This window comes from Sciurus vulgaris (assembly GCF_902686455.1).
Source record: "Sciurus vulgaris genome assembly, chromosome: 5".
Lineage (NCBI taxonomy): Eukaryota > Metazoa > Chordata > Mammalia > Rodentia > Sciuridae > Sciurus > Sciurus vulgaris.
Window position 1 is genome coordinate 117,798,385 of NC_136465.1, and position 15,077 is coordinate 117,813,461.

The following is a 15,077-nucleotide window of genomic DNA, read 5'->3' on the forward strand; positions in this document are numbered from 1 at the left end:
GATAGACATCTTTGTCAATTATCCATAATTGCAGGTAGGAGGGAAGGACAAGCTCAAAGAAAAATACTAGCTAAAGATTTGTTTGAATGGTATAATAAAATATGAAAACGTTTTCAACACTATGGCATACACATTGATTCTGTAAAATAAAATGTTATTGGAGGTAAGTGAGAGGGTTTATCATTGAAAATTCTTTCCTAACATCCATAACATCTTCCATATAATGATCATAGAAGAGAATTTTTCTTCTCTAGCAGTTTTTTAAGAGCCTCTTTGACATCTTTGTTTCTCAGGGAGTAAATCAAAGGGTTCAACATAGGTGTGACCAGGGAGTAACATAAGGAGGCCACTTTACTCAGTTCGGGAAACCTGTCAGGGGTGAGGTACATGAAGAAGACAGCCCCGTACAGCACACTCACCACTCCCAAGTGAGAGCTGCAGGTGGAGAAGGCTTTCTTGCGTCCCTCAGTAGAGCGAATCTTTAGAACAGTGGACACAATATACATGTAAGAAACAATAATGACTATGATGGTTGGCAAGATAATGATGGTGGCTAAGGTAAAAGAAACCATTCTGTGGATAAAGAGGTTGGAACAAGATAATCTCTGAAGTGGGCGAGCATCACAGTAAAAGTGATCAATGGCCCGAGAAGCACAAAAGGATAAAGTAAATGTCATGCTGGTTTGAAGAACTGAGCTTATACAGCCACAGAAATAGGAGCCAGCCACCAACTGAGTGCAGAGACGTGCTGACATCTGAACAGAGTAGAGGAGTGGGTTGCAGATGGCGATGAAGCGATCATAAGCCATGGATGCCAGAAGGAATCCCTCTGTCACAATGAAGAGTGCAAATAGAAAGACCTGGGCCACACAGCCTGCAAAGGAGATGGACTTGCTTTCAGACCAGAAGTTGGTCATGGCCTTGGGTGCAATAACAGACGAATAGAAGAGATCGACAAAAGAGAGGTTGCCTAGGAAGAAATACATTGGTGTGTTCAGCCGGGGGTCAGTCATGATAATGGCAATCATCCCAACATTCCCTAGAAGGATCATGACATATACAAGCAGAAATATCAGGAAGAGGAGGAGATGGAGTTCTGGGCTGACCTCGAAGCCTACAAGAATGAAGTCAGTCACTTCTGTGTGGTTTCTTCTTCCCTTTTCACCCATGGCAGAAACCTGGAGAGGCATAAGGCAAAACAAACTCTTTTTTGGATTCTAGTATTTTAAGTGTAGAAATAGAATATTTACAGATGAAACACTGCACATGAACCATTTTCATGTCAAGAAGCAAGAGTTTGCATTCAATATTTTTAGGCTCCTGAAATTGTAATTTTATCAAGCATTTAAATCAAAATTTTGTAAGGATTTTAAGAAGAAGTACATTTTAATTGTTTAATTTTTGCACATCCTAATTTTGGTTGTAATTTACAGCTAAAGAATTATCTGTATCTAAAATAGCAGTATTTCATATATCTAATATAAGAATATTATATATAACCGTACCATGGTGTCTGTAACCATTATTTTATGATAACCAAGTTAGTATTTGAATCATTACATGACAATAACAAACAATTTAAAAAATAGTGTTACCTTGTTTTACTTTGATCTATTTAGTTTCCTTATTCAGGTAGCAATCTTTGAAAGTAGAAAAAAATAAAGATGATTTATTAGTATGTTAAAATTAACAGCATCAAAGAAAATTTAAAGCTAGAGAAGTAAAATTCTGTAAAGCTATTTTCAAACATAAATGGATTCCCTAAATAAATGCATTTTATTATCTCATTATGAGTCTTTCACTTCTATTAGTATTGATTAATTTAAAAATCATAATCATTTGGCTCCCTTTTTGAAGTGGGGAGATAAGCTGGCAAACAATTCAGTTCTTCCACTACGAGAGATATATTTCTAACAAGGCTGATTCTGTAGTCAGGGCAGGTAAATTTAAGGCAAAAATCTAAAGGAATATCTTTTTCTGAATTCTGATATATTTTATGTGTTTTCAAGTGAGGAGAATGGAATAACTGAGGATATTTAAGGACCTTTACAAACTTCTATCATCCAGGCTCCATGATCATCTGCCAGAGTAGTGGTTGTCTGTGATGACCTTAGTTTTTACTCGTGTGAAATTTCTGTTCAGAATATTTTAGCACAGAGACTTTGCTCATCTCTGATGGAGTCCACTGAGAGAGGAGTAATCATAAAGTTAATTATGGGTAGGCTCTTGGGCTGTTGTCCATGAGGACTGCAGAAACCTCAGATAGAAACAAAGAGTTTAATAATAGTCAAAATACATTGACTATTTTTTCCATCTCTGGTTGTATGTACTCTTTGGGAAGTCTCTCTGGACGTTATTGAAAAGAAAAACTTTATGGTTATTATCACAGCAGGTATTTGATAAACATAGAGAAATATATTAAAAAGTTTGTATTATATAGAAATGCTTTAAATTTTGTGGTAAACTACTCTTCAGTGAATTTTAAAAGTCCATTATTATCCCAAAATTACTATTTTATTTCTTGTTGACAGATTTATTTCATGATATGGCAAATGCCTTCTAAATCACAAACTGAAAATCAGATGATGTTTGACTTATTCATGCCTTTCTTTACCTAAATACTAAACAAAAAATATAATGAAAGATATGATAGCACTCAATATAATTATAAAAAAATTCTCCAGTAAAAATATTTGTTAGAGATCAGAATCTACATGTAAAAATTCCTTAGTAAATACTGCTTGACTGAACACTGGACTAAAAACCACAAGTCATATTACCTTTAATGAGTCTTACATTCTAAAGATCTCTCTTTCCCCTAAATATTCCCATAAATTAATTAATTAATTGCAAGACTATTTTAGAAAGTTATTTTTATTTTGTAATTTTATTTATTTATTTTTTTTTTGCGGTACTGGGGATCAAACTCAGGGCCTTGTGCTTGTGAGGCAAGCACTCTACCAGCTGAGCTATCTATCTCCTCAGTCCTAGAAAGTTATTTTTAATTAAAAATTATTTCTTGAATTTCTCTGGAAGTTTTTCAGTGTAAAGAATAGGATGTTAAAATGATGGGAGTGATTTCTTTTCAACCCCAAACGCCAACAAAAACAATTATTTTTTAACTGACAAATAAAAATTGTATATATTGTGGAATTGATAGATTCAGCTAATTAATAGGTGCATTACCTCATACCTTTTTGATTATTTGCATGCCTTCTTTTGAGATGTCTATTCAGACACTTGTTCCCATTTTGTAATAAGCTTGTTTTCTTGCTAAGGGTTTGTATGAATTCTTTGTATCCTTTATCAACCTCTGGTCAGCTATATGTCATCCAAATATTTTCTCTGGTTTCATATGTAGTTTCTCACTCTGTTTATTTTTCCCTTTCTTTGTGAATGCTCTTTATTTTGATGTAATCTCAATCATCTCATCTGGCTTTTGTGGCTTATAGTTTTAGGATCACATCCAAAAAAGCATTGCCCATACTAATGTCATGGAGTATTTCCCCTATACTTTCTTCTGGTAGTTTTGTAGGTTTGAGTCTCACATTAAAGTCTTTAATCTATTTTGAGTTGATTTTTGTATATGGTGTGAGATACGGGGATAGTTTTATTCTTCTCTATGGGGATAGTTAGTTTCCCTAAAACTATTTGTCCTTTCCCATTGTGAATTTTTGGCATGTTTGTCCAAATCATTAAAAGGAGTAGAATTATTGAGAAACTCTCTTTTCTGTTTCTTTATACTATGTGCCTGTTTTTTTTTTTTTTTCCTACCCCATTAGCATGCTGTTTTGGTTATTATAGCTTTTTTGTATAATTCAATGTCAGGTTTGTGATGCTTCCACCTGTGTTCTTTTTAATGAATTGCCACTTTGTCCATTCGGGTTCTTTTGCAGTTCCACACAAATTTAGGATTTTTTTCTATTACTGTGAAAAATGTTATTGGAATTTTCATAGGTATTGCACTGAATATGTAGCTCACCTTGATAATATGGGTATTTTAGCAATATTATTCTAATTGGTGAACTTGAGCTTTATTTCTCTATTTGTGTCTTCTTCGATCATTTTCATCAATGCTTTATAGTCTTCAGTGTGCAGGTATTTCACATAAGTAACTTTTTTTCCCTATGCCTTTTCTTGTTTACCTAATTGTAAATGGTAGTGTCTTCATGATTTCTGTTTTGGAAAGTTCATTGTTAGTGTATAAGATGCTACTAATGTTTGGAAGTCGATATTATCCTGTAACTTGGTTGAAATTGTTTATTCTAACAGTTTTGGGGTAGTTTTTAGGGTTTTCTGTATATTTGCTCATTTTTTTTTTGCAGACAGGGACAATTTACTTTTTCTTTGAATTCTTTCTCTTGTCAAATGGTCCTGGTTAAGACTTACAGTACTATGTTGAATAGAAGTGATGGAATGCACAGCCTTGTCTTGCTCCTGATTTAGAGGAAAAGTTTTCAGCTTTTCTGCATCAACTGTGATGTTAGCTCTGAATTTGTCACATATGGTCTTTATTGTGTTCAGGTACATTTTTTTCTATATACTTTTTGAGAGTTATTTTCATGAAGGGATATTGAATTTTGTCCCATGTGCTTTCTGCATCTATTGAGAAGTCATAAGGTTTATGTTCTTTGTTATGTTAATGTGGTGTATCACATTTAGAGATTTGCATGTGATGAATCATCCTTGTGATCCTGAAAAAAATTTCGCTTGTTCATGGTGGATGATTCAGTGCATTGTTGAATATGTTTTGTTAATATTTGAGGGAATTTTGAATCTTTCACTAGCATTATTGACTCATAAGTTTCATTTCTCAAATGAAGTGAATCTCATTTTCGTCTGGCTTTGGTATCACTGCTGGCCTTGTAAAGTGAGTTTGGAAGTAATTTCTCTTCTTCATTTTTTGGGGGTGTGGGAAGAGTGTGAGAAGGCTTAGTAATATTCAAATGTCTTAGTATTTCCATACGAGACTATCAGGTTCTGGACTTTCTCTTTAATGGAAGACTTTTTATTTTTATTCAATCTTATTTTGTTTATCTCTTCTCATTTTCTGTTTTTTTCATGATTCATTTTTGATAGGTTTTATGTGTGTGGGAATTTATCCATTTCTTTTGAATTTTTCAATTTTCTGGTGCATAATTGCTCCTAATAGTTTCTGACAACTCTTTGTATTTCTTTGTTATCAATCATAATTCTTCCCCTTTAGTTTCTGATTTTTTTAGTAGATCTAGCTGAAGCCTTCTCAAATTTGTTTAAATTTTCAAATATAAACTGCTGAATGAAATGGAGAAAATTATGTTATGTACTTACATGAACATATCACAGTGACTCCTACCTTATGTATATCTATAAAGCTTGAATTAAAAGCAATAAGTAAATAGAAGTAAGACTAGGAGAGAAAAGGGAATGGAGGAGGGATGAGGGGAGGGAGAGACGTACTAGAGACTGAAATGGAGCAAATTTTTCCATGAAAGTATGATTATGTCAAAGTGAACCACATTATTGTGTATTACTCTAATGCACTAATAGAACCATTTTAAAAAAGGAATAATTACATCTTTTAATACAATCTTTTAAAAACAATTCCATCAATGATTAAAGATTATCTTCAACTTATCATGTTACAAGAGTTTACTAATGATAAGACCCATGTAACAGTATTTTAGCTTTAGTTTATTTATTTATTATTGGCTCATTTTAGTTATACATAGCATTTTTGAATCATTAGGGTTCATTTTGACAAAAGTATACAAGCATGGAATATAATTTGCTCTAATTCAGTCCTCAATACATCCTCTTTCCCTCTCAGCCTCCCTTCCCCTTTTCTCTACTATAATTATCTTTCTTCTATTTATTCATAATTTTTAAAAAAATTGTGCCTTGTGGAGATACATAAAGGCAAGCTTCACTGTGGTATATTTATATATGTACACAGGAAATTTTAGTCAAATTCATGCCACCACTCTTTCCTTTTCCAATCTCTCCTTCCCTATCAATCTCCTTCCTCTACTCCACTGATCTCTACTCTTTTCATGGAATTCCATGCTCTCTTTTCTTTTACATATTTTGGTCTAGATTCCTCACAGAGAGAAAACATTTGACCTTTGTATTAGTCAGGGTTCTCTAGAGGAATAGAACCAACAGGAGGTACGATTGTAAAGGGATTTATCGGATTAGTTGACACAACCAGAAGCTGGATGGTCAATATTGGCTGCCTGCAGACTGGAGAGCTGGAGGAACAGCAGCTGTGCAGTCCAAGACACTGAAGCCTCAGAACAAGAGGGATCATGATGCTACCCCAGTCCAAGACTGAAGGCTTCTGGAAACTCCCTGGAGAGTCACTGGCAGAGTCCTCTTTTCAAGAGTGAAGGAGTGAGAATTTGATATCCTCAGGCAAGCACAGCGGTAATCAAGTACCTATTCAAGAAGAATGGAGCTTACATCTGCTGCTTCTTTCTTTTCCTTCCAACTTTTATTCCATCCAAACCTCCAATCTATTGGACAGTGCTGCTCACATGTAGGGAGGGTGTCCACTTCAGTTTGCTATACCACATGCTGATCATTCCTTGACAAACCCTCTTTGACACACCCAGCATCTCTTAATAGAATCAAGTTGACAATTCAAATTAATCATGACAAACTTTGATTTTTCAGCATCTCTCTTATTTCACTTAGCATGATGGTCTCCAGTTCCATATATTAATTGGCAAATGCCATAATTTCATTGTTATTTATGATTTATTAAACTGCATTGTATATGTATACCGCATTGTCTTTATCCATTCATCTATTGATGGGTACTTAGGTTGGTTCTTCAGGTTGGCTATTGTGAATTGTGCTGCTATAAACATCAATGTGGCTACATTCCTGTAGTATGCTGATTTTAGATCATTTGGATCCATAACAGTGAGTGGGATTGCTGGGTCTTATGGTGGTTCCATTCCTCATTTTTTGAGGAATCTCCATACTGCTTTTCTAGGTGGGTGCTCTAATCCGCAGGCCCACCAACAATGTATGAGTGTACCTTCTCCCACACATCCTCAACAGCTTTTATTACTTTTTGTATTCTTGATGATTTCCATTTTGACTAGACTGAAGTGAAATCTCAATCTATAGACTTCCCTAATTTCTAGAGATGGTGAACCTTTTTTTTTCATCAATTTGCTGACCAATTGTGTTTCTTCTTTTAAGAAATGCTGTGTATTTCTTTTGCATTTTTATTAATTGGGATATTTGTTTTTTGGTGTTAAATTTTTGAGTCCTTTTTTAGTCTGGATATTAATCCCATGTCTGAGGAGCACATGGCGAAGGATTCCCATTCAGAAGGCTTCTCTTCAAGCCCTGGTTTCCTTTTCTGTGCATAAGCTTTTTAATTTGATGCCTTCCCACTTATTGATTCTTGGTTTTATTTCTCATGCTTAAGGAGTCTTTTTAAGAAAGTCAATGCCTTTGCCAATTTGTTGGAGTGTTGAGCCTACATTTTCTTCTAGCAATTAGAGAGTTTCTGGTCTAATTCCTGGGTCTTCAAACAACTTTGAGTTGATTTTTGTGCAGGGCAATAGAGGTCAAGTTATATTCTTCTACATATGAATATTCAGTTTCCAGGATATTTGTTAAAATAGTCTATTTTTTCCCAGTGTATGTTTTTGGCACCTTTGTCATGCATCAGATGACTATATCTATGTGAATTTGTCTCTGTGCCTTCTCTTGTGAACCGTTGGTATTCATGTTTGTTTTGGTGCCAATAGCATAATTTTTTGTTGCTATAGCTCTGTAGTATAATTTGAGACATTGGGGTATCTGGTATTGTGATACCTCTAGTATTGCATTGAATCTGTATAATGTTTTTGGTAGTATGACCATTTTGACGATATTAATTCTGCCTAACCAACAACATGGGAAGTCCTTCCATCTTCTAAGGTCTTCTTCAATTGTTTTAATATAGAGGTCTGCCACCTTCTGCATTAGATTTACTTTCAAGTATTTTATTTTATTTTTGAGGTTTTTGTGAATGTTATAATTTTCCTAATTTCCTTTTCAGCAGACTCATTATAAAATATAGGAAAGTGATTGATCTATGTACACTGATCTTGTATCCTGCTACTTTTCTGAATTCATTTATCATCTTTAGAAGTGTTCTGGTGAAAAAATGTTTTTTAAAATTTTATTTATTTATTTATTTTTATTAAAAATCATTAATTTACATAGGGCAATGTTGTTTGATTCATTCTGTTATTTTTTTCCCTTCCCTCCACCCCTCCCACCCCTCTTATCCCTCTATACAGTCCTTCCTTCCTCCACTGTTACCACCCTCCTTATCCCTAACCCTAAACCTAACCCTAACCCTACTACCCGCCATTATATGTCCTCATCCACTTATCAGTGAGATCATTCGTCCTTTAGTTTTTTGAGATTGGCTTATCTCACTTAGCATGATATCCTCCAATTTCATCCATTTGCCTGCAAATGCCATAATTTTATCATTCTTCATGGCAGAGTAATATTCCATTGTATATATATGCCACAGTTTCTTTATCCATTCATCAACTGAAGGGCATCTAGGTTGGTTCCACACTCTGGCTATTGTGAATTGAGCAGCTATGAACATTGATGTGGCTGTATCTCTGTAGTATGCTGATTTTAAGTCCTTTGGGTATAGGCCAAGGAGTGGGATACCTGGGTCAAATGGTGGTTCCATTCCAAGCTTTCTGAGGAATCTCCATACTGCTTTCCAGAGTGGCTGCACTAATTTGCATCCCCACCAGCAATGTATGAGTGTACCTTTTTCAGCACATCCTCGCCAACACCTATTGTTGCTTGTGTTCTTGATAATCGCCATTCTAATTGGGGTGAGATAAAATCTTAGGGTAGTTTTGATTTGCATTTCTCTTATTACTAGAGATGTTCAACATTTTTTCATATATCTGTTGATTGCTTGTACATCTTCTTCTGTGAAGTGTCTGTTCATTTCCTTAGCCCATTTGTTGATTGGATTATTTGTATTCTTGGTGTAGAGTTTGTTGATTCTGGAAATTAGCGCTCTATCTGAAGTATGATTGGCAAAGATTTTCTACCACTCTATAGGCTCTTTCTTTGCATTGCTGATACTTTCCTTTGCTGAGAGAAAGCTTTTTAGTTTGAATCTATCCCAGTTGTTGAGTCTTGCTTTTATTTCTTGTGCTATGGGAGTCCTGTTAAGGAAGTCTGATCCTAAGTCAACAAGTTGAAGGATTGGACCTACATTTTCTTCTAAAAAATGCAAGGTCTCTGGTCTGATTCCGAGGTCCTTGATCCATTTTGAGTTGAGTTTTGTGCAGGATGAGAGATAGGGGTTTAATTTCATTCTGTTGCATATAGATTTCCAGTTTTCTCAGCACCATTTGTTGAAGAGGCTATCTTTTCTCCATTGTATATTTTTGGCACCTTTGTCCTGTATGAGAAAATTGTATTTATTTTGGTTTGTGTCCATGTCCTCTATTCTGTACCATTGATCTACCTGTCTATTTTGGTACCAATACCATGCCGTTTTTGTTACTATTGCTTTGTAATAGAGTTGAAGATCTGGTATTGCGATACCCCCTGCTTCGCTCTTTCTACTGAGGATTGCTTTAGCTATTCTGGGTTTCTTATTCTTCCAGATGAATTTCATGATTGCTTGCTCTATTTCTGTGAGGTACATCATTGGGATTTTAATTGGAATTGCATTGAATCTGTATAGCACTTTAGGTAGTATGGCCATTTTGACAATATTAATTCTTCCTATCCAAGAACATGGGAGATCTTTCCATCTTCTAAGGTTTTCTTTAATTTCTTTCTTTAGCATTCTGTAGTTCTAATTGTAGAGGTCTTTCACCTTTTTTGTGAGATTGATTCCCAAGTATTTTATATTTTTTGATGCTATTGTGAATGGGGTAGTTTTCCTAATTTCTCTTTCTGAAGATTCATCACTTATGTATAAAAATGCATTGGATTTATGAGCATTGATCTTGTAACCTGCTACTTCACTGAATTCACTTATGAGTACTAAGAGTTTTCTGGTGGAATTTCCAGGTTCCTCTAAATATATAATCATGTCATCAGCGAACAGAGATAGTTGGAGTTCTTCTTTTCCAATTTGTATTCCTTTAATTTCTTTGGTTTGTCTAATTGCTCTGGCTAGAGTCTCAAGAACGATGTTGAATAGAAGTGGTGAAAGAGGGCATCCCTGCCTTGTTCCAGTTTTTAGGGGGAAGGCTTTCAGTTTTTCACCATTTAGAATGATATTGGCCATGGGCTTAGTGTAGATGGCCTTTACAATGTTAAGGAATGTTCCCACTACCCCAATTTTTTCTAGTGTTTTGAGCATGAAGGGATGCTGTATTTTATTGATTGCTTTTTCTGCATCTATTGAAATAATCATGTGATTCTTAACTTTTAGTCTGTTGATATGGTGAATGCCATTTTTTGATTTCTGGATGTTGAACCAACCTTGCATCCCTGGGATAAAACCCACTTGATCATGGTGCACTATCTTTTTAATATATTTTTGTATGCGATTTGCTAAAATTTTGTTGAGAATTTTTGCATCAATATTCATTAAATATATTGGTCTGAAATTTTCTTTCCTCGATGTGTCTCCTCCTGGTTTAGGTATCAGGGTGATATTGGCTTCATAGAATGAGTTTGGTAGGGTTCCCTCCTCTTCTACTTCATGGAATACTTTGAGAAGTATTGGAATGAGGTATTCTTTAAAAGTTTTGTAGAACTTGGCTGAGAACTCATCTGGTCCTGGACTTTTCTTTGTTGGTAGGCTTTTGATGACCTCTTCTATTTCATTGCTTGAAATTGATTTATTTAAGTTGTGTATGTCCTCCTCGTTCAGTTTCGGTAATTCATATGTCTCTAGAAACTTGTTGATGTCTTCGAGTTTTCTGTTTTGTTGGAGTATAGCTTCTAATTATGTTTTGTACTTCACTTGTGTCTGTTGTGATAGTTCCTTGTTCATTCCGAATTTTAGTTATTTGAGTTTTCTCCCTCTTTCTCTTTGTTAGTGTGGCTAAGGGTTTATCAATTTTGTTTATTTTTTCAAAGGACCAACTATTTATTTTGTTAATTTTTCCGATTGTTTCTTTTGTTTCAATTTCGTTGATTTCAGCTCTGATTTTAACTGTTTCCTGTCTTCTACTACTTTTTGTGTTGGTCTGCTCTTCTTTTTTTAGGGCTTTGAGCTGTAGTGTGAAGTCGTTTATTTGTTGATTTCTACGTCTTTTGTTGAATGTGCCCCATGATATAAATCTTCCTCTAAGTACTGCTTTCATAGTGTCCCAGAGGTTTTGATATGATGTGTCTTTGTTCTCGTTTACTTCTAAGAATTTTTTAATTTCCCTCCTGATGTCTTCTGTTATCCATTCATCATATAATAGTGTATTATTTAATCTCCAAGTATTGGAGAAGTTTCTGTTTTTTATTCTGTCATTTATTTCTAATTTCAGTCCATTATGATCTGATAGAGTACAAGGTAGTATCTCTATCTTCTTGTATTTGCTAACAGTACCTTTGTGGTATAAAACATGGTCTGTTTTAGAGAAGGATCCATGTGCTGCTGAGAAGAAAGTGTATTCATTCTTTGTTGGACGGAATATTCTATATAAGTCGGTTAAGTCTAAATTATTGATTGTGTTATTGAGATCTATGTTTTCTTTATTCAATTTTTGTTTGGACGATCTATCCAGCGGTGAGAGAGGTGTGTTAAAATTGCCTAATATTATTGTGTTATGGTCTATTTGATTTCTGGAATTGAGAAGGATTTGTTTGACGTACATGGATGAGCCAATGTTTGGGGCATAGATATTTATGATTGTTATGTCTTGCTGATTTATGCTTTCCTTAAGCAGTATGTAATGTCCTTCTTTATCCCTTCTGACTAGTTTTGGCTTGAAGTCCACATTATTTGAAATGAGTGTGGATACTCCAGCTTTTTTGCTGTGTCCGTGTGCATGGTATGTTTTTTCCCATCCTTTTACCTTTAGTCTATGGGTATCACTTTCTATGAGATGAGTCTGTTGCAGGCAGCATATTAGTGGATTTTTCTTTTTAATCCAATGTGCCAGTCTATGTCTTTTGATTGATGAGTTCAGGTTTATTATTGTGATATGATTTGTATTCCCAGTCATTTGACTCATTTTTGTTTTCTGACATGATTTGTTTTCTCCTTTATTTGGCTATTGCTTTAGGCTAGTTCCTCCCATTGGTGATTGGCATCATTGTTTTTTCATCTCTTCCTCATGGAATATTTTGCTGAGAATGTTCTATAATGCCAACTTTCTTTGTGTAAATTCTCTTAGCTTTTGTTTGTCATGGAAGGATCTTATCTCATCATCAAATCTTAAAGTTTTGCTGGGTATAAGATTCTTGGTTGGCATCCGTTTTCTTTCAGGGCTTGGTAAATGTTGTTCCAGGCCCTACTAGCTTTTAGGGTCTGGATTGAAAAATCTGCTGATATTCTTATCGGTTTCCCCCTGAATGTATAATTTGATTCTCTTCTCTCATTGCCTTTAAAATTCTGTCTTTATTTTGTATGTTAGGTATTTTCATAATAATGTGCCTTGGTGTGCGTCTGCTGTAATTTTGTGTATTTGGAGTCCTATAAGCCTCTTGTACTTGGTTTTCTATTTCATTCTTCAGATTTGGGAAATTTTCTGATATTATTTCATTGAATATATTGTTCATTCCTTTGGTTTGTTTCTCTAAGCCTTCCTCAATCCCAATAATTCTTAAATTTGGCCTTTTCATGATATCCCATAATTCTTATAGATTCTGTTCATCATTTCTTATCATCTTTTCTGTTTGGTCAACTTTGTTTTCAAGATTAAATATTTTTTCTTCAATATCTGAGGTTCTGTCTTCCAGGTGTTCTATCCTATTGGTTATGCTTTCTGTGGAGTTTTTAACTTGGTTTATTGTTTCCTTCATTTTAAGGATTTCTGTTTTTTTTTTTTTTACAGTATCTCTAACTCTTTATTGAAATGATCTCTTGCTTCCATATTTGCTCTTTTAACTGTTGATTGGTGTGATCATTTAATGCCTGCATTTGCTCTTTCATCTCCTCCTTCAATGCCTGCATTTGCTCTTCCATCTCCTCGTTTGCTTCCCTGATTGTTTTAATTATGTACATTCTGAACTCCCTTTCTGACATTTCCTCTGCTGTGCTGTCATTGGGTTTTATTGATATAGTATCTAGGTTTGTTGGGGACATTTTCTTCCCTTGTTTTCTCATATTAGTCAGATGTCAGTGGGACTCTGTGATATTGTAGATTTCCTCTATTGGCTTATAGTGTCCCTGTAGATTTCCATTGTATCACCTCCCAGCCTTCAGTAGCCTGAAGTCTTGGAGTAACTTGATAATGCAGTGCTTCTGATGAAAGCTGCTCCTAGTCCGCTACTGGTTCCAGGGAGAGAGACCTGGAGAGGTCTCTGGCTGCCCTGCCCTGGTCCCAGAGGCTGCTTGCAGGTCGGAGGTCTCCGCTGGCTTGGGGACTTGTGGCTGGCTCTGTGTGGAAAGGCTCTCACTGGGCGGTCTGCTCTGAGAAGCTAGCCTAGAAAGGCGCTTCCCACCTTAGGGAGCTCCAGAGGGAGCTGGGCTGCTTGAGGAAGTCCCTGGCTGCCCTTTCCTGGTCTCTGAAGCAAACTGTGGGTGGGCCAGAGCTGGCTGCATGCTGGTTCAGGGACTTAGAGCTGGTTCTGTGCAGAAAGGCTCTCACTGGGGGGCCTGTGCTGTGAAGCTGGAGAATCTGGCCCTATGGGAGGAGCCCACCACCAGAGTGCTCAGGGCTGCCTGGGGGAGACTCTAACTGCCCTGCCCTACTCTAATAAGCCTCCAGAATCGGGGCCTGCCGCCCAGGTCCAGCCTCACCGGGTGGGGGAGACTCATCCCGTGGTTCTATTTTAGTCTGAGACTCTCAATGCCTCCCTTCTTGAATCCTGGGTTCTGGAACGACTGGAGATGCAGTCACCCTCTAGTCCGCCATCTTGGATTGCAGTGAAAATTTTTTTAATCTTCTAAATATAAGATATGTCATCAGCAAACAGAGATAATTTGAATTATTATTTTTTAAAAAAATTTGTATCCCTTTAATTTCCTTCTCTGCCTGACTGCTCTGGCTGGACTTTCAAGGACTGTGTTGAATAGGAGCAATATGAATGATTACACTTATCTTATTCCTGTTTTAAGAGGAAGTGCTTTCACATTTTTTCCATTCTGTGTGAGCTGGTCTTGAGTTTGTCATACGTAAACTTTATACTTTTGAGGTAAGTTCCTTTATCTCTAGAGTCTCCAGTGTTTTAAAACATGAATGGGTGCTGGGACTTTGTCACATACTCTTTATTCATACATTAAAATAATCATGTGATTCTTGTTTTTAATTGTATTTATGTTGGAAATTAATTGATTTGCATATGTTGAACCAACTTTGCATTCTGGGATGAAACCCACTTGATCATCGTGCACTACCTTTTTAAAGTGTCTTTGAATGAAATCTGCCAATATTTTATTCAGAATTTTTGCATCTATATTCATCCAGGATGTTGGTCTGTGGTTTTCTTTCCTTGATGTGTCTTTGATTTCAGTATCCTGGTTATACTGGCCTCATAGAATGAATATTGCAGTATTCCCTCATTTTGTATTTCATGGAATAATTTGAGAAGGATTCATAATAATTCTTCTTTAAAGGTCTGGTAGAAAGAACTCAGCTGAGATTCTCTCTGATCCTGGGATTTTATTTGTTGGAAAACTTTTAATTCCTGTTTCAATGTCATTGCTTGATATTGGTCTGTTTAAATTTTCTTTATCATCATGGATCAATTTGGATAAATCATATGTCTCTGGGAATTTTTGAGATTCTCTAGTTTATTAGAGTATAAATTTTCAAAATAGATTCTGATGATCCACTTGATTTCACTAGTGTCTATAGTGATATTTCTTTTTTCATGTCCAGTTTTGTTAATTTAAGATTCTTTGTATTTTCATTAGCTTGGTCAAGGGTTTCTCAAATTTGTTTATCCTTTCAGAAAACCAACCCTTTCAATTCATTGATACTTTG

The 15,077-nt window shown here is 35.5% G+C and overlaps 1 protein-coding gene across 1 annotated transcript in view; it reads right to left on the reverse strand.

Moving 5' to 3' along the window:
• Positions 1-227: 227 nt before the first annotated feature.
• Positions 228-15,077, reverse strand: part of LOC306661095 (uncharacterized protein) — a gene marked incomplete at both ends in the record, with an annotated part of 32,547 nt that continues 17,697 nt past the window's right edge. The window contains 2 exon segments of the mRNA XM_079139905.1: positions 228-1,182; positions 1,184-1,320. Coding sequence (XP_078996031.1) covers positions 228-1,182; positions 1,184-1,320 — 1,092 coding nt within the window.